Source organism: Grampus griseus, assembly GCF_964374135.1.
Source record: "Grampus griseus genome assembly, chromosome: 21".
Classification (NCBI taxonomy): Eukaryota; Metazoa; Chordata; class Mammalia; order Artiodactyla; family Delphinidae; genus Grampus; species Grampus griseus.
In genome coordinates, this window is record NC_139015.1 from 29,496,829 (window position 1) to 29,518,036 (window position 21,208).

The 21,208-nt window shown below is 39.6% G+C and overlaps 1 protein-coding gene across 3 annotated transcripts in view; it reads right to left on the reverse strand.

Annotated features, from left to right (window-relative positions):
* The window catches only part of NSD3 (nuclear receptor binding SET domain protein 3), a 103,365-nt gene that overhangs the window by 59,152 nt on the left and 23,005 nt on the right, over positions 1-21,208 (reverse strand). For all 3 annotated transcript variants that reach the window (XM_082680587.1, XM_082680586.1, XM_082680585.1), the window contains exons 2-3: positions 8,623-9,341; positions 52-123 (exon numbers count right to left, since the gene is read on the reverse strand). In XM_082680587.1, coding sequence (XP_082536713.1) covers positions 52-123; positions 8,623-9,297 — 747 coding nt within the window. In that variant the 5' untranslated portion in view covers positions 9,298-9,341. The remainder of the gene's footprint in view (positions 1-51; positions 124-8,622; positions 9,342-21,208) is intronic.

Here is a 21,208-nt window from a genome sequence, read left to right on the forward strand (position 1 = left end):
CCACCTTCTCACACCATGTTTGGTTAGACAGTATTCACTAAAGCCACTCACCGGGAGCTCCTCTTTCAGTACTGGATCTTCTCTTGGTTTTTCTGATACAGTGTCAACCCTCTCATTTGGTCTCTATGTGAAAAGAATAAAATGGCAGCAAACCAAAGAACAGTGACACACACAAAGAGTCAAAGAAAACTAAACAGCAAAGGGAATAAAGGACATTTATTAGCTGAATAATGTAAGGAGGAAAAATACAACTTACACAGTACATGATGCTGTGTCTTAACATCCATTGTCCATTCTACACCACAGCTATAGCTCCCATTTCTTACTTTATCACTTTTAAAACTTAATTGGTTGATTTTCATTTTTTTTTAACCTATCAGAGCGCAAAAAAATGGGCACTCTGAGATTGCTAGTAAGATGTAACTTGGAATTCTTCTAGAGAGCCATTTGGCAATATGTATGAAAAGCCTGAAATTTTCAGACTCTGACCCTGCAAATCCACTTCTAAAAGTGTATACTGCAAAAGCACTGATATATACACATACGGATAGATACACACAAAGATATGCACACCAGTGCTATTTTAAGAGCGAATATTAGAATTAGACATTAGTCTAGATGTCCAAAAGCACAGAATTCGTTAAATAAATTGTAGTACAACTAGATAGTGGAATAATATAAAATTTTAAATGACACGGAAAAATAACAATATAATGTTATTTGAAAACAGCAAATTGAAAAGCAGTTTGTATAGTGTGATTCCAATCTTGGAAAAATAATTTCTTATGTGTACAGAAGAAAAAGACGAGAAGGATACCACCAGGTGATGGAATAAGTGATTTTCTTGGATGTGCTTTTCTATATTTGTCAAATTGCTTATAATAAACATCACATTACTTTTCTAATCATAAAACCCACAAATACGTTATTTAAAAATTGATTTCTACCATCCTTTGAGGAGGCAGTTTGGAAGTATCTATCAAAATTCAAAATATGTACACTCTTCAATTTAACAATTATATTTTAGGAACCTATCCTACAGAAATACACAAAGTGAGAAAATCTAAGCAGAGGGATGGTAACTACAACATTATTTCATGTCAGTAATCCACATCTATCAAAATCTTCCTACTTTTTTTTCCTACTTTTTATTTTAAAATAGCCTGTATACGCCTTGAAAAATATGTGATACATTGTACAATAAATTGATAAGAGTAGTTATCTTTGAGGAACAAGATTAGGGAAGCGGTGAGGGAAGATCTATACTTGTATATTATTTGTGTTTTCTGTAAAAAGCAAATTACTTTTGTAATTTAAAAGGTTTAAAAACTTTTCTTGTCAAAGAACAGAATTTAGTTTAGATGGCTTAAAAAAAGAGAAATATATCCATTAACTTGGCTCTAATTCCACTTAAAAAGTATTGCTAATTCTAGAAGTTACTTAAAATTCTCATTCAATTAATTCAAGCAGTTTAAGACGCTGCTATAAAAACAAAGTTTTATTAAATAAAAGAAACTGTAAAAATGATGAAGAAATGATAAGCCAGACTCATGTGCCAAACCCCAAGTATCATTCATTCATTCAGCAGTGCCTACGACTTTCCAGGCACTGTTCTAGAAGTTGGGTATACAATGTTGTAACAGACAGATAGGATCTCTGACCTCAAAGAGCTCACAGTTGGGCAGAAGAGACAGACATTAAACAAACACATACATACACTCATACAATGTAAATGTAAAAAGAGAAATAATGGTGTGTCTGTATGTAGCTATGATATGAAGGTCAGGAAAGGCCTGAGAAAGTATAATCTGAATCAAGAGAGGAGGAGTTAATCTAGTAAAAAGTGGGGGAAAGACCACTCCAGAGAGGAGTGGCATGTGTGAAGTCCCTGAGGTTAAACAAAGGTAGAAACTTCAAAAAAGCCATCACAACGGACTTAACTGCCCCAAGGAAGAGAGAGGTTACAAGATGGGAGTGGAGAGGAGGTTACATCACCAGGGCCTTGTAAGCCACATTTAAGTGTTTTATCCTAAGTGCACCGAAAGCCTCTGAAGAGGATTAGGCAGAGAAGTAATACACGGCCAATTTCTGTTTTAAAAGGATCACGTTAGCTGTTACATGGAGAATATTTTGGAAGGGAGCAAGAGGGGAAGCAGAATGTCTAATTAGGAGGCTACTGAAAATATGGGAAATAGCCCAAGTGAAAGAAGTAGTGGCAGCTGTTGGTGGGCACTAAATTAGCTCTGTCAGATGCGTCTGTGGTGGCACCATGACTAGCTAATCCAACAGGACACGCTCACTGAGCAAGGAAAGAAAAATCTATGTTCAAATGGGAATTTTTGTCCTTATCTCTGGTGTAATGAGGCAGTTTAAAAATATGGTCCAGGGCTTCCCTGGTGGCGCAGTGGTTGAGAGTCCGCCTGCCAATGCAGGGGACGCAGGTTCGTGCCCCGGTCCGGGAAGATCCCACGTGCCGCGGAGCGGCTGGGCCCGTGAGCCGTGGCCGCTGAGCCTGCGCGTCCGGAGCCTGTGCTCCGCAACGGGAGAGGCCACAGCAGTGAGAGGCCTGCGTACCGCAAAAAAAAATAAAAATACGGTCCACATTTGCGTAGGCCCGTCCGGCAGCTTCATTTCAGTCCACAAACATAGCTTAAACCTTCACCTCAGCTTCTCATTCTCAAGCTACAGCAGGAGGACAGGACCACCTGGGGAAGCACATGTGGAGCCAAGAAAGCAAGTCCTCCTCCTGGGCACATTCAGTCTTCTGATGCTGGGGTGTTAGGGATCTCTGTAACTCTGAGGGCAGATAGATACGGAGTGACTAATCTTTGCCAAACGACAGAACCCTACTGTTGTTAAGAATTCGTCTGAAGCTCAGTAACATTTTTCCCTTTCTGGATTAAAGACAGGATTTCCTCCAAAACCTTTTTATTATTCAAATGTCTTACCTCTTTTTGATTTTTTTGTTTGTTCCATATTCACATTTCCTCCAGGCTGGCTTGAAACACTGTTAAAATCACTTTCAAAGAACTGAGATTTTTTTACACAGTCATTTTAAAAGGCAAGAAATGGCAAGGGAGAAAAAGAGGCCCAAGAAGATTTATTCTAAGCTTTCAAGACTATAAAAATAAAAGAAGAAAAAAAAGTCAAAGAAGGATGCTGCAGTGACAGAAAGGGAATATACATGGTAAAATGTGCTAATGCGTGAACAAAAGTCATACTTACTAGGCATTTAGAGACCTATGACTTGAGCTCAAAAGAAAGGTAAAGAGAGAGAACATAGTATCACAAATACCAATTAGGAAGGGGAGTTTTTAAGATGAAATGGTCAAGGGAAGCCAAATGCTTAGGAGTCAAGAAAAATAAGGAGTCAGAAATTGCCAACAGATAAAATACTGCTGGGTATAAAATCCATTTTCCTTCAGTTGTTCAAAGGATAAGCTTAAAAGAGATTAAAATCAGGGCTTCCCTGGTGGCACAGTGGTTGCGAGTCCGCCTGCCGAGGCAGGGGACACGGGTTCGTGCCCCGGTCCTGGAAGATCCCACATGCCACGGAGCACTGGGCCCGTGAGCCATGGCCGCTGAGCCTGCGCGTCCGGAGCCTGCGTGTCCGGAGCCTGTGCTCCGCAACGGGAGAGGCCGCAGCAGTGAGAGGCCCACGTACCGCAAAAAAAAAAAAAAAAGAGATTAAAATCAAATAGGGACTGAAGACACCTTTTTTGGTACTAGTAGTGCTGCTTCGGAAAGAGAAAGCATCAGAGAAAAGGTGACAGTGAGGGAGCTCCCCATAGTGTTCAAGTCATCTTAATTTTTTTTTAAATAAATTTATTTATTTTATTTATTTATTTTTGGCTGCATTGGGTCTTCATTGCTGCACGCGGGCTTTCTCTAGTTGTGGCGAGCCGGGGCTACTCTTCGTTGCGGTGTGCGGGCTTCTCACTGCAGTGGCTTCTCTTGTTGCCGAGCACGGGCTCTAGGCACGCGGGCTTCAGTAGTTGTGGCTCGCGGGCTCTAGAGCGCAGGCTCAGTAGTTGGGATGCACAGGCTTAGTTGCTCCACGGCATGTGGGATCTTCCCGGACCAGGGCTCGAACCCGTGCCCCTTACATTGGCAGGCGGATTCTCAACCACTGCACCACCAGGGAAGCCCGAGTTATCTTAATTTTAAATGAGGGCTTCCCTGGTGGCACAGTGGTTAAGAATCCGCCTGCCAATGCAGGGAACATGGGTTCGAGCCCTGGTCCGGGAAGATCCCACATGCCGTGGAGCAACTAAGCCCGTGCACCACAGCTACTGAGCCTATGCTCAAGAGAGCGGAAGCCACAATTACTGAGCCTGCATGCTACAACTACTGAAGCCCACGCACCACAACAAGAGAAGCCACTGCAATGAGAAGCCCGCGCACCTGAACAAAGAGTAGCCCCCCGTTCGCCGCACCTAGAGAAAGCCCAAGTGCAGCAAGGAAGACCCAAAGCAGCCAAAAATAAAGTAAAAAACAAAAAAAATTAGGGGGAATTCCCTGGCGGTCCAGTGGTTAGGACTCGGTGCTTTCACTGCTGAGGGCCCAGGTTCAGTCCCTGGTCAGGGAACTAAGATCCCACAAGTCGTGTGGTGTAGACAAAAAAAAAAAAAAAATTGGTCTTTTTAAAATTAAAACCCAAGAGATTTATCAGGATGAATAATACTCATCAAATCTGGCAGAATTCAAAATCCTTAATAGTTTTCAAAACATTAAGTAAAATCATATTCTCTAAAAGAACCAAAAACTTATGTCATCATTTAAGGTAGAAAGAAAAATGTAAAGTCAGTAAATTGTTCGTGCATTTTTCTTTTACTTTCTGAATAACTGTAAGTTCACAATGCATATGAACAGTTTCTAAGAATTCTAAGACCTAACACTCTGAGGCTGGAGAACCAAATATAACCTCTAACTTAGTGCTAATGGGACCAAACCAGCCATCTGGCTTTTTATAAGTGAAAATGGCAAGCTAAGAGTTAATGAGACTGGCCTTAGTGGATAAGCCCACCAAAGTGCCAGTAGAAGACCAATGTTTGAATAGGGCCTACACTCACATGCCTGAGGCATTACACCTGCCAAGGAGGAAGAAATGCAGAAACATTTCCACATGTTTCTAATTTGGTGGGAGAGAAAACAGCTTAAAGCAGCTTTACAAAATATACAATTTCAGTAGTGATCTCAGGTCTCCTGCTGCCTGGATGTTTGGACACGTTTTCATTGTTGAGAAGATATACTTAGGTTGTTCCAAAGAACGGCCACTCTTTAGAAGGCCAAACAGCTCAGAATTGGGAGGAAATACTTGTAGATCAAATATGAAGAAAAAAGGAAAGAAAAAAGAAGTGAAATCTTGAAGCGTATTATTTTAGATGAGATTTTGTTTGCTTTGTTTGTCTCAGAAAAGAACCTATGAGCGAGTTTTAATGAAGAAGTCTACATCTATATCCATATATCTATAGCTATAGCTGTATCTATCTATATATCTGCAGACCCAGCTTGAGGACAGTCATCCCAGGCACACAGTTCTCACTACGCTTCCCTCAAGCATCTGGGGGAGGGGAGCTGTCCCGTGGTGTGGGCAAACTCTTACGTGGGCTTCTTTCCCTTCTACGCCTGCTACAATGCTGAACACCAAGAGCGTGGACCCCCAGTGACAACCAGGAGACACAAGAGCATCAAAAATTAAAGCACTTAAAAACAACTGTCCTGAAGAAGGCAAAAGGGATGTTGTTCAAGTTAAGAAAACCCCATTAAACACATACACAGTTACAAAAAACAGGCTGATTTGGGCACATCCCTTGTCCGCATGGCTTAGCAGAGACACGGCACTAACAACGAGCAGGGCCTTTGGGGGCTCCAGCCCAAAGTTCTACTGTCAGAATGGAGCTTCACTTTTACGGCACCATCTCTTAAGCTTATAACTGCCTCCCATGTGTGATAAAAGTTTAATTAATCAAATTCAACTAACAAGAGCTTAGCTTTTCACCGTATTTCTTTGAAAGAAAAACCCCTGGATTTTCCCCCAAAGCTCAACTTTCAGGCAATGGTCTTGGTAACATTTAGTGCAATCAATGCCACTTAACACATCTATACTTTCAGTCAAAGTGACATTCCTTTACCCCAAGACACTGTAAGATCCTAAATAATGAAATATTAAATTATGCCCCACATGATTTACTAAAAAGGAAAATGAACTAAAACTCTTAAATTACATCTAACCATTCTAATTCCTGGATATAACAGTTAACTGAAGGTTTAAGTGATATAAACGGCCAGACATAGCAGACATCCAACAAAGACAGAACTGGCTTTAAAATCTCACTGAAAAGTGACTACTAGAAATATCACATCACTGCACTGAATTTTTTTCCTAGATTCCAATAAAACAAAGAGTGGATACAAAAAATGAACAGACTCTCTTCTCCTGCCTCTGCTTCCAGCCCTATTTCTATTTGGTGACATATTTTAAGCTATATATTTTAATATTTTTACCAATAAAGGCAAGAAGTCTAGCCTAATAAATAAAATTGGATATTCTCCTATTTGCCAGATTCTCTAGAGCAGAAGCAAGACGGGCCAGCAAGATGGCTCTTAGGACCTAAGCTAAAACCAAATGCAGGTTTTATGCATTTTCGTGATTGCTAAGGATCATAGTGCATCACATGTCTTTTCACTGCAGGTCCATGAACAAACTGCTACAGTGGAAGTCTCTGGAGAGTAAAAAGTTAACTTCTCTCCTTCCACTGATTCATTCATTTAATAAACGGTGTAAGATACTATGTGAGCTAAGTTCTGTGGGGGGCATTTAATAACTGACATAAGAAATTCAAATGCATTCCAGAAACCACTTAGTTTCAAAGCCTTCATTTTACAGCTGCAGAACTAAGATGGAAGAACTACTAGTGTCCGCAATTACTCTTTATCTCATCACCCAGTTTTATTTTCTTCATAGCACCTACCACTATCTAAACTTAGACTCATTTACATACGTATGTGTGTATTTTCTGCCTCTTCTTAGTAGAATATTAGCACCCTGAAAGTAGGCATCTTTACTTTTCATTCACTGCCCAACTTTCAATTCTTAGAAAAGCGTCTAATACACATTAGGTACTCAGTTGATATTTGTTAAATGAATAAATAAGAAAACTATAGAAAAATGAGAAAAACATACTGAAATATCACACTGAGACTTGTGAGAGCCTAGAACCAGTGTGACTTTTACTCCAGAAAAACACCATATTTGAGTTGTGTGAAGTAGTGGAACCCAGCTACCAAGGAAAAGGTGAGTTGGTAAGATGTAAACATTACTTTGAACAGAAGATGATAAATTAACTTATTCAGGCAGAGCAGACAGAAAAGCATACAATTGTCACAAAAATTCATAGATATTCATTTCTTCCCAAATCAATGTCTGGGGACATCTTCAAGTAATACCATGTATTAGAATACTAACTAAAAACTCTTCATTCAAGCTAGCATTGATTTGTTACATACCTTTCTTATTAAGAAAATTAATACTGAAACCTCAGAGATGTTAAAAAGAAATTAGCAGCATGCATCTTAAGTTACCATTAAAGAATGACTTTTATAAAACCTCTACCTGAAGATTTAGTGAATATGTATGAATACTAACTCTGATTTTATAAAAAGAGTTCCTTTATTTACTTCAGGTTATTTTGTGGCAAACACTAGTAATGAGGGTTAAATCTAAGCTCTACTAGCAAAAGTTGGTCTGGAACAATGGAAAACCAATATCATTAACCATCTTTCTCTGCCCTTCCTCTTCATCTTCAGAAACCAGGAGTTTTTTTTTGTTTGTTTGGTTGGGTTTTTTTAACATCTTTATTGGAGTATAATTGCTTTACAGTGCTGTGTTAGTTTCTGCTGTGTAACAAAGTGAATCAGCTATATGCATACATATTTTCCCCACATCCCTTCCCTCTTGCATCTCCCTCCCACCCTCCTTATCCCACCCCTCTAGGTGGTCACAAAGAACCAAGCTGATCTCTCTGTGCTATGCGGCTGCTTCCCACTAGCTATCTATTTTACATTTGGTAGTGTATATATGTCCATGCCACTCTCTCACATCGTCCCAGCTTACCCTTACCCCTCTCCACGTCCTGAAGTCCATTCTCTACGTCTGCATCTTTATTCCCGTCCTGCCCCTAGCTTCTTCATAACTTTCTTTTTTTTAAGATTCCATATATATGTGCTAGCATACGGTATTTGTTTTTTTCTTTCTGACTTACTTCACTCTGTATGACACACTCTAAGTCCATACTCCTCACTAAAAATAAATCAATTTCGCAGAAACCAGTTTATTACGAGCAAAGTTAAGTGAGGCTATTAAACAAAGAAACATAGGAGGCAAGATTTTTAGTGTCACATGTTTCTAAAATATTTCTTTACTCAGATGATGTCCATTCATTTATTCAGCAAATATTTACTTACCACCTATCATAACATCCCAAGCTGCATGCTAGGGATCAGATGAAAGAAGTTATCAGAAATATTTATATTTGGAGAGATAAAAACTGAAAAAGGTCTCTTGGACTTCCAGTAAATGTGAAATATTACAAATTTTTTCAAAAAGATGTTTCAACTTACATTTTGTTCCTCTGGTTCTAATCTGGGGATTTTGTGTGACTTGCGCTCTTCAGATCTAGATGAATCGTGCTTGTTGCTTTTTTTCCTCTTTTCTTTTCTGCTTTCATGCTTTGACTTTGTGTGCTCACTTGCCTGTACTTCATTTAAAAGGTCTCCACAAAGGGAAGACTCAAACAATTCCCTGCCATTCTGGATAGTTTTGGTTATTTTTAGTTTAATTTCAGGTGAGCCAGTCTTCTTTGGAATCACAGTCTGTGGTACTGAAGGAGGAGGTGGTGGCTGTGGAGGAGAAGGTTTTTCCAGAATTTCATGTGGTCTTGTGTTTGGAATTTCTGAATGGTAATAGTCAGTGGGGCTAAAGTTTCTAACTGCACCAAAGCCATTGGCCGACCCATTGGGATACTGGTTATAGGACTGGTATTTGGTTTGAGTTTCGTACATGCTGATTGATGATGGGTAGCCATTCGTGAGTGGAGGAAGATCTTCTGTTGTAGGTGGGTACTGAAAGCCTTGCTGCAAGGTAGCTTCGTATGGTGTCTGGCCACCATCTTCAACAATGTCACTGTTGTTATCAAAGGCATCCTCCTGACGGATGTTGGCGGAGTCAATGAGTTGAGGTGGTTGCTGAATTGTGTTTCCCATGATCCCTTGCATGAAAGAGAAAGAGAAATCCATTGTTCTGCTCCAGCATCCTTAACTTTCCCTTTCTCTCATCGGGCCTAAAGTTTTAAAAGAGAGATTAAAAGGTGTTAGTTAACATCCTCAAAGACTAGAGGCTAATCAACTGCAAAAGGATTAAAGTAAAATATTCTGAATCCAATTTTCATATCCAGATTTGCACAAACTAAATTTTTAAAACAGGTAGCCAATATAATTCTGACACAGAGCAAATACTTTTTATCTTAAATGCTTATCTGTGGGCTTCCCTGGTGGCGCAGTGGTTGAGAGTCCGCCTGCCGATGCAGGGGACACGGGTTTGTGCCCCAGTCCGGGAAGATCCCACATGCTGCGGAGCGGCTGGGCCCGTGAGCCATGGCCGCTGAGCCTGCGTGTCCGGAGCCTGTGCTCCGCAACGGGAGAGGCCACAACAGTGAGAGGCCCGCGTACCGCAAAAAAAAAAAAAAAAAAAATCTTATCTGTTTGAAACTCAATTACTTTCACAATAACTTGAGTAACAAAATTTTATCCTCTTTGCCATCATGCAAAACAGTTTTGACATTCCTTTCTGTTTCCTAAATTAGAGATTATAAGTCTCAGTTAAAACTGTAAATTGCAAAATAAGCAGTGTCCTGACACATACAAATTAGGTTCCATGTGTGCTTTCCTTAAATCATTCATATTTTATCCAGTGGTTCTGTTATTACAAAAATAATAAAATCTTATTGTAAATATTTTAAATACAAAAATTAAAAGGCCAAATCCTCTCCCACTCCACCATTCCCATTCTCCTAAGTCATGGATAACCACTGTAAATACTTTAGTGGGTACTCTTCCAAATATTTCTCTACATATTTATACACAAAATGTTTAAAATAGTTTATTCTGTGACTTGCTTATTCAACTTAAAGTATGTCCTAGATATCTTTCTACATCAGCATGTACAGATCACTCTCATACATACTCCACTCTTTCAGTGGCTGCACAGTAAACAACTGTGTAATCTACCCTAACATGTTTAACCATTTGCGTACTGACAATCATTGAGCTGCTCACAACTGTTTGGTATTATAAACAGGTTTACAGGAAACTTTCTTGAAACTGTATCTTTATGCATATATGTATTCTTCCAGGACATCTGAATTTTAATAGATACTGCAAAACTGTTTTATAGGCTGTACTATATCAATTTATACTCATACCAGCAGTGTGAGGGGATGCCTGATTTCCTATACTCTTGCCAGTATCTACTTGTTTTTAATCAGTGGTATGTATAGCAGAATCATCTTTACTTTTACAAAAGGCACATGTCAAGATCTCTATACTGATGACTGTGATTCAGGAAATCTGGGGTGAGGCCTAGAGCATGAGTATTTTAAGGCCACATTCCAGCTCATACTGATGCACACTCCTGGTTGGGTCACCACATTATACGCTCACAATTATTGTGCTTTCTCTAGAAGATGTCTGAAAATGCCCACACTGTGTAACAAGGTTATAATATGGATAAGCATCTGTTAGGAAATGCTCTAAGACCACTCTGCTTTGTCATAAGGTTTGACAGTCTCACATCTTGAGACAGAGGATTAATGGACTGCCCAGATACTATTTTGAAAATCCTATAAACACTTCTTCTAAAAAGCTCTAAGGCTGAGAGGATTTCACTACTGTATCAAGTCTGATGAATTGACTGTAGCTGCCAGAATACTAGGAAGAGGATTCTGAAGCTACAGTCCAGTTCAATTCCATGACCAACTAATAATGTCCACCATCTTGGTTCTAGTAGGAATTACCATAATGATAAAGCAAGTAACCCAGAACAGCAAAGGGAAGAAGGAAACAAAAGCTGACAACACTTTCCAAGGTGTATCCAATTAAACAGCTGTTGTTTATTCTGCTGTTAGCAAATGGAAAGAATTTTAAAAGTTCTAAAATTGCAAACAATGAATATGTGAGCATATAGGAAATCAAACTGCCCTTACTGCTCTATAGTGGAGTGAGGGATGGGGGGCATGGGGTGTGAGAGAGCACTCCCGCTTTTTTAGCATCTACTCTGGGCCAAGCACTTTATATGTATCTCATTTAATCCTCAAAACAACTCTGCAAGGTGAGTATCTGATTCCTGTCTCCTAGGTAAAGAAAGTGTGTTTCAGAGGGGTTAGGTGTCTTGCTTAAACCCCTATAACCAGGGGGCCGAATTAGGATTTGAATGTAAGCATCTCTGACTCTAAAGCCCAAGACTTTTGCCACTATGCCACTTCCATTTTCTTCAGCTGTAGGTTCTGAGAGGATTTGTTTCTTTCCTTCATGTGCTTTTATTCCTTGGTCACTGCCAAAATGACGACTAACTATTCTATAATAACCACCGTTGACACTTAAAGAGCGCTTATCGAGTGTGGCAGGAGCTGTTAAGCGCTCTAAATACAGTACTACATTTAATGCTCCCAACAACCTTCAGCTAGACATTAATGTCAGTTCCCATTATGGATGGGGAAACAGAGGCAAGAGAGGTTATGACTTGCTCAAATGCACAAGGCTAGTCATTAGCTGACAGCTGGGATTCGAGCCAGGCAGTCTGGTTTCAGAGTCTGTGATCCTAACCAGCATACTGTACTGATAATGCTGACAAAGGTTAGAAATCATTTCTTTACATATATAGCTTAAGAGTTGAAACATTACCCTACTCTGACCCTTGGCAAAAATGTGTATAGCTCACAGACACTAGAAGGGTATGTTCTAAAATTCCATAAACAGGGACTTCCCTGGTGGCACGGTGGTTAAGAATCCGCCTGCCAATGCAGGGACACGGGTTCGAGCCCTGGTCCGGGAAGATCCCACATGCCGCAGAGCCACTAAGCCCATGCGCCACAACTACTGAGCTTGCGCTCTAGAGCCCGCGAGCCACAACTACTAAGCCCGTGTGCCACAACTACTGAAGCCTATGCACCTAGAGCCCATGCTCTGCAGCAAAAGAAGCCACCGCAATGAGAAGCCCGTGCACTGCAACGAAGAGAAGTCCCCGCTTGCCGCAATAGAGAGAGCCCACGTGAAGCAACAAAGACCCAACGCAGCCAAAATGTAAATAAATTAATTAATTTTAAAAACTAAAGGAATACTTAATTAAATCATTTTCCTGTAGTAAAAGTCAGATGTGAAAAAGAAAATAAAAATAGAAAAAAAAATAAAATAAAATTCCGTAAACACACATGGGGCAAGTACACAGGTAGAATTCAAAAGTTCTCCAAACTTCCAACTTGAAGGCAAGTTAAATACCAACAATTGACAAGATGCAACCTGTGTTTTTGGTTCTCATAATTGTTGTACACCAGATCAGCTTCCAGATAGTCTCCCCAAATTATAGTCCACAGAGGTTTTCAGGCACATGTATTCAGAGACTAAGATTTCTGATGCTTTCGATTTAGTTCCAAACACAAACTTCTAAGAAGTTTGGTATTTTCCCCCTTCTCTTCTCTTCTCTAGCTCTATAACCAAATATTTTATTTTAGTTTGAACTAAGAACAGAAATAACATTACCCTATTACAATTATAGTATAAGAGTTTACAATTACAGTGTTTTCATATACATTTTTAAAAATTAATTAATTAATTTGGTTGTACCGGGTCTTAGTTGAGGCTCGCCTGCTCCTTAGTTGTAGCATGTGAACTGTTAGTTGCAGCATGCATGTGGGATCTAGTTCCCTGACCAGGGATCAAACCCAGGCCCCCTGCTTTGGGAGCTCCAAGTCTTAATCACTGCACAACCAGGGAAGTCCCCTCATATACATTCTTATTTAAGCCACAAAACAAGCCTGTAAAGCTGACAGGGGAGGTGTTAGCTTCATTTTTCAGATAACTACATTCAATATTTGCTGAATTTCCCAAGACTACAAAGCTAATTAGTGATTAAGCCTGAAAAAGCAACCTCTTAGCTTCTAATCCTATGCTCTCTTCCACAAGATCTCACTGCCAGAGAATATCCAACCACCCACAGACAACATACTATAACCTTAAGAGTCATACGTTCAAAGCTGAACAGACTGTCCTTCCTTAACTCAGCTTTCCTTTCAGACTACCCCAGATCGGCCGTTGCTTCCACTATTTTTCTAGCTTCCCAGGCTAGCAGCCTCAGGTTCACAGGTGACTGATTCTTCCCTCTCTGTGAGGCCGTAAAACTAATCATTGGACAAGTCCAGTCTCTTCCTTTGAACTCTGATTTGTTCTTTGATCTCTACATCCATTGTCAGGCCAGGCCCTTGTCAGCACCTTATCCTGGACCTACAACGACTGATTTTCTAGATATTTCTCACCTCTAACTACTTCTTCTTTAGTTTCATCTAAACCAAACTGCACTGGATCTACTCCCATATTAAGACACTCTGAACTCCACACCACACCAAGTCCCTTCCATGCCTTTCAAAATTTTCCATAATCCCACCTTCTCCTACCAATCCAAATTGCACGTGCATGAATGAACTTTTCTGAGCATCCACTGGGCCAAAAATCTATAAACTGAGGCCTAATATATATTACACATTGTTTAATCCTATGAAGCAAAGTAGCATTCCCATTTTACAGATGAGAAGGAATGGAGCTCAAAAAGATCAAGTGATTTGCCCTTAGTCACGCAGCCAACAGAAGTTGAGTAAAATGGTGAAACTCCGATCTTCTAACTCCAATACAGAACTCTTTACATGGCAGCTGCCTCATAATATGCAAACTATCCAAACTTCCCATTTTAATCCAATATGCTCCTTACCCATAATACAAATGCCTGTTTGACAGCTCTCATACCTCACAAGCATCTTAAAATACCTAATAATGAACTCTTAGTTTTTATTTTACTTAAGTGTGTCCTTCCCCCAGTCCCTCCTATGAGAAGGAGATGAAACTTCCATCTATCAGTTGTCAAAGCCAGAAACCTGGGGATCATGACACACCCCTTCCCCTCACTCCTACTGTTGCCCAATCTGTCAGTGAACTCCCGGAGTCTTACCTCCCAAGTGCACGTCTCACACTTGTCTGCCTCATGCCACGTCTCCAGCCCCTCACGCTGGCCCCTGCACCTCCCCTTGGCTCCTGCACAGCTGCCTCCGCAGTCTCCAGGCTGCTTCTCCTGCCTCTCAGAGCCTACTTCCCCAGAGGACAGCCCGCCACCTTTTAAAAGCTAACCCGCTAACCCGATCACGTGATGACTCCTCAGATTACAGCAGGGAAAATGAGCGACAACATGGATGACTCTCACAAAAGTCATTTTGAATGAAAGAACCCAGACATCACGATTCCACTTATATAGTACACAGTGTGATTTCATTTACACAAGGTTCAAAAACAGGATGAAGTTAAAACTAAATCCATGGAGATAGCTGTCAGAACAGTAGTTGCTTTTTTTGGACGGCATGCTGTAAACACTGGAGGGGGGCCATAAGGGAGGTTTTTAAGCTGCTAGTTATGTTTAATTTATTGATCTAGACAGTAATTACATGATTTGCTAAAATAAGCAAAAACAAGCAACAAAACCTTCAATGCCTTCCCAGTGCACTCAAATAAAATCCAGACTACATATCATCCCAGCAAGCCCCTGCATGGTCAGGCCTCAGTTTACATTTCCAAAGTTATCTACGAACACTCTCCACTGGAAGCATTACACTCCAGGGGCTTCTTTTCAATTTCTCAAATGTGCCAACTTCATTTCTGCAATCGGGATTCTCATATGTGCTACTCCAGCTTAAAAACCTCTCAGATAGGACTTCCGAGGTCCTCTGCTCATTTTCCTCTGTAAGCTTATTTTTCGTCCTTTATAGGACTCACCACAATATGTTATTATTCAGGTATGCATTCGCCTTCTTATGGTCTGTCTCCCTCATTCCACTGCATGCTCTGTAAGTGCAGGGACCATGGATGTCTTATTCAATGCTGGACACTCAGTACTGTTCAATTAACAGATGAATGAGAGTCCCTGACCTCAAAGGGCTTAAAACTAGTACACCTCCACTGACCTGCAGGATTTCTGGGGATATTAGCCTATAACGTAACTTTACTCACCCACTAATCCCTTGTTTGGTAAAAATGTATTATGCTCATTGTAAAAAACAAACAAGCAAACAAATAAAACATTGACACCCATAGTTACGTCGTCAACTGATCTTCCGCAAAGGTGCCAAGGTAATTCAAGGGGAAACGATGGTATTTTCAACAGAGCCGGGAAAAAATGACTGGATATCTGTATGGAAAAAGCGAACCTCACCGTTTCTTTACATTATACACAAAAAATAACTAAAATTAGTTCATAAACCTGGTACTAAAGTCAAACCATAAAACTTCCAGAATAAAACGTGGGAGAAAATATACCACTGTGTTAGGCAGAAGAGTTCTTAAACAGGACACAAATACCATGAACTATGAAAGAAAAAGACTGATAAAATGGACTTCAAAATTAAAAACTCCTGCTCTTCAAAAGTCACAGTTAAGAAAACAAAAAGGTGTGAAACTAACACAACATTGTCAATCAAGTATACCTCAATAGAAAATTTACAAATAAAAAATTTTAAATGCCAAAAAAAAAAGGTGAATGATAGGCAGAGAGAAAATATTTGCAAAATACATATTTAACAAAGAATACCCTTATACTCTTACATTCTAGGAAATGGGGAGAGATCCACTAAGGGTTTTTGCGTAAAAATAAGACAAGTGAAACGACAGTTTAAATATTCATCACTCCACAGGTTACTTACTAATTGCAAACAGAAATATGTACAGGAGAGAGCTGTGGCGGGCAGCATTTCAGACAAGTGAGGAGATATGGCGTTACCAGAAGCCAAGCGGACAGGCCTCCTGTGCCTTGTGGTGTGATTCATGAACACATCATCATCTCCGAAGTTCTCTTCCCAGCACTTACACTGAATCTCAAAATGAGGAAACAATCAGACAAATCCAAAACGTGGGACCTTCTCTCAGAAAACTGGCCTCAGCTCTTCAAAAGTTAATGTTACAAACAAAAGGTGGAAAGACTATGCTATATTTTAAAAGACAAGATTTAACAACCAATGCAATAATGGGTGAACTTTGATGAAATCCTGGATTTAAACATACACACGAACATAAAAATAATGTTTTGGAGAAAATGAGAATTTTAAATGTGAACTAGCTACTAAACAATGGAGCTACTAATTTTCAAAGGTATAACAGTGTTCTGTTTATGTAAGAAAATGTCCTTATTCTTAGGTGAGCTATGCTGAAACATTTAAAGTGTCATGTGATCCACAACTTACAAATGGTTTAAGATTTTAAAAGTACATATACCTAGAGTAAAACAAAGGAGGGAAAATGTGAACAATTCACTAATCCAGGTGTTGACTATAATATTCTTTTAACTTTCCTAAAGGCTTGAAATTTTTTAAAGTAAAATGTTGGGGTAAGATAAAAATAATTTAGCTAAAGGGTTAGAAGAAGTATTGAAAAGAAAAAGCAACTGCTTCTTAAGGTGGAAAAGCATGCATTAAATCCTGATACCATATTCCGACCAACTCAGCTAAATGGTCCACTGTATCATATTTTCTAGAAAGTCTAAGCATGAACAGAGACACACTTTTTCATATTATACCTCCAAAGAGTACAATAATGCAATCAAGAAAGTAGTTTTGATAATGAAAAAAGAAGATATTTTAGGACTATAACTAAATTCCTTTACATAGTGATTTTTTTTTTTTTTTTTTTGCGGTACGTGGGTACACTGTTGTGGCCTCTCCTGTTGCGGAGCACAGGCCCCGGACGTGCAGGCTCAGCGGCCATGGCTCACGGGCCCAGCCGCTCCGCGGCATGTGGGATCTTCCCGGACCAGGCACGAACCCGTGTCCCGTGCATCGGCAGGCGGACTCTCAACCACTGCGCCATCAGGGAAGCCCACATAGTGATTTTTATACATACTGCAGTCTGGCGGTCAGCTTTCAAACAGCAGACACACCAACTGACATTACAGAATTAGGAGGCGCTCTAATGAGTACTATGGTTGACAGAATCAAACTGCTAGGTTCAAAACCCAGAGCCAAGGCTCATTAGCTATGTGACTTTCGGCAACTTAATCTCCCTAAATCTCAGTTTTCTTACCCAGAAACTGTGGATACTTTAACTGTCTACAGTGTTTCTGTAAGAAATAAGAGTTAATCCATGAGCAGTACTTCGGACAGTGCCCCGAGTATAGTTAGAGCCCAGTATCTATTGGCTATTATTACTGTTATCATTCAGTACAATGCTGGGCACACAGAACTTGTGAAAAACCTGATCTCTGACCTGAAGGCATTCACAATCTCTTTAGTATATTAGACAATATAGGATTCTATGAGCAAGACTCATATGTAAACACATTAAACAGAAGGTGACTAAGAATTACATTGTGTGCCATCAGAATTAGAAGACATTTGAGGACAGTGCTCACTGGGGAAGGAGGCATTTAGGCCACAAAAGACAGGCAGGATAGGAAGTTAGGTGTTTTTCACCCACACTTTTTTTTTTTTTTGGCCATGACACATGGCTTGCAGGATCTTAGTTCTCTGACTAGGGATCGAACCCGGGCCCCCCTACAGTGGAAGCTCGGAGTCCTAACCACTGGACATCCAGGGAAGTCCCTCAACCACACATTTTAAAACTCCTCCACAGAGGCCACCAAAAACTCTCATACCTTTGTCATTAATAAATCCCTGATAAAGATGTATGTTTTAAATTTTCTGTATTACTAAAGTAATAATAATAATGACTAACATTGGAGGACTTACTCTGTGTCAATGCTACTCTAAATGCTTCACATTTGTTATATTATTTCACTCCTTGTAACACCTCTTCGAGGAAATACTATTGCTTCCCCCATTTCACAAGTGAAAAATGAAGGCCAGCATGATTAAGTGACTTGCCCACCGTCAGACATCCTGTAAATGGAGGATTCACACACAGGCCCTCTGTCTCACAGCACTGGCTCTTGGCCAGTAAACTCATTTCTCACCATCCCTAAGTATGCTGAGAAAACAGCAACCCAAACATTCACTTTACATCACACACTTCCCGATCCCGCTGCCCAGAGCTAACAATTTGGTGGGAGACTTAGCGAACTAGTGTTCCGCCCATTCTAATATGTACTGCCAAGTAAATGAAACCATCACAGGCAAACAATTTAGGACAAATTCTTCCTCTGAACAATGTTTCCACGTTGGTTTTTGTTCTGTTTTGAGATGAAAGAAATCAGTGAATGAAAAAAAAGAGATGAAAGAAATCAATAAATGAATACTTTTTTCTTAATTTTGTTGAGGCCGTTCACAGACTTTTTTTTTTTTTTTTTTTTTTTTGCAGTACGCAGGCCTCTCACCGTCGTGGCCCCTCCCGTTGCGGAGCACAGGCTCCGGACGCGCAGGCTCAGCGGCCATGGCTCACGGGCCCAGCCACTCCGTGGCATGTGGGATCTTCCCGAACCGGGGCACGAACCCATGTCCCCTGCATCGGCAGGTGGACTCTCAACCACTGTGCCACCAGGGAAGCCCCCACAGACGTTTTTAAAGGAAAAAAGTTGAAAGTTATCAACTAAAGCTTTAGGTCATTCATTCATTCATACACCAACTTATTCATGAGGGGAGTGATAACAGAAAAGTTTACTGAAGTCAATCTTAGATACAGAGTTAAAAGAAAAAGGAAGCATGTTATGTTTCAGATGAACAGCTTGAAGCTATAAACATCAATTAAGTATTCACGATGTGTTAAATGTTTAGTCTAAGTCACTATCACAAATTCTTAAAATGAACAATGCCCTTTGGTAGACTGTACATATTGCTAGATTCCACTTTATAGAATTACATGCTGTGCTGTATGTACTTATTTTCCTATGTTTAACACCAGTTTCTTCTCAATAAGAAAAAAACTTTATATTTTATTATGGATCAAAATCCCTCATATTGACATCATTATTCAGGGTTTTTGGAATCAGAAGTAGTTCTAAAGGTGTCATATAAATTACCTATTTCTGTCTTCAGACCCAACTGCCCCTTCAATACATTCCTAGGTTACTTAATTTGTAAATCTAACCGCATCACTTTCCTGATTAAAACCCTTCAATGATTCCTAGAAAAAGTCAAAGCACTTCAGCCAACAGAGCACGCAGGCCCTCTAAGCAAGGTTTCTATCCATATCTCCAACCTTAAGTCACTTTTGTACACTAGTAATGTCAGGTTACTGAGAACTACCGTACACACATGATTTCGTACCACTGTGCCTTTACTAATGTTATCTCCTATGCCTAATACGCCCTTTTACTTTTTTTTTTTGGCTTGACTTTTAGTCATCTTTTGAGCTCAGAAAGTCATTTCCAAGGAGTAGTCACTTAAGTTCTAGGCTAGTCTGAGTAACTTTCCTCTGTGTTCCTAAGATAAAACCTCTTAGAATTAATCATGAAACAATCTGTTTATGTGATTTTCTTAAGAGCAGGAGTAATTTTATTCATCCATCTGCTCCTAGAACCCAAAGCAAAGGCTCAGAGGAGGGGCTTAATGAACCTTTTAAACTGAACTGTTTAAACTTATGGGAGTTATTACATATAAATGAAATGCTTTAAAGACTTGTTGAGGATCTTGCTGTGAAGAATGCAAGATAATATAAACGCAACTATGGTCTCCTCAGGAATATCCTTGGCAAAATTTGACTGATAACCAGCTACCTAGCCACTACTGAGATTCTCCTTAGTCCTGGGCTACACTTCCCTGCAAGGCTTAAAGCCCCAAGAGACTGGCATGAAGTCAAATGAATTTCCAGGGAGAGTCTATTAACCCAACTAAAGACCAAAAGATATCAAAAACTCCTTTATAAGCATATCTATTTAAAACCCTAGTGTTATTAATACTGTAGATCTGAAATTCAGAATGTGGAAGCTCTCAAAATACAATTTTCACAGTCATAGTTAATTGAACTGGCATGAACATGAATCCTCATTTTGCAAATGTATTCCAGTAATTATAATCAATCCTACTAAAATACAAAGCGAATTTGATATATCAACATTAGAAGTTTTACAGCTAAAGAAATATAGTGGAATATAACGTGATTCCCACAGCACAGAGGAAGAGGGTGGTCTTCCTTTACCCCAGGATAAACAAGGGATCCAGATGTTTCTTTATGTGAACTGTGCAAGAAATATTTCTCAAGGTTTATGATAAATCCACAGTCTGTGTGTGTTTCTATAGTAACAGGAATGGAGTGCACGCAGACAGTCTACAGTAGTGAACCAGCTATGCTGGTTCTTGAAAACCTGGCATTTTTACTGTTTGGCAATTTCTGCGGCAAAACACTATAAAAATGATACATGATGTTCAAAAACTAGAGTCATTTTGTTTTAAAGCAAAGAATTGAAATTAAGCTTAAGTATATACTCTTTGAGGTGTAACAAGAGAAAGCTATCAAATATAGTCATATACTGATTTATAACTGAATGATCACTAATGTTTGAAAAGAAGATCCTGCATTTGAAATCAATTCAATACATACACACATATCCCTCCAGAAAATTTCAACTACAACTCGCACTTAATGACACAATATGAGGATTTTTGGATGACTGCATCAAGGGAGATTTTCATTTTACTATTTTTTCCCCAAATCTACACCAAGAAGAAAATGGTAAGGAGAGTTAATCTTTTTTTTAAAATATGGTCCATTATTTTCAGTACTTAGGTTTGCAAGGGTGAAACCAGGGCCTCTATAAAGTAAAAACTTGAAAAAACATGCATAATCTATATAGGAAGAATGCTAAAATCCCCTAATGCCAGGGTTTTAAAAGAGACTCCATTCTTCTTGGTTGTGTGTTCTATTCATATTTTAAAATCTAATTATATGATCAGAGTGATCCTTTGACTATAAGTCATAAATTCTGTATTACCCGTTTTGTCTTTCATAATTTAAA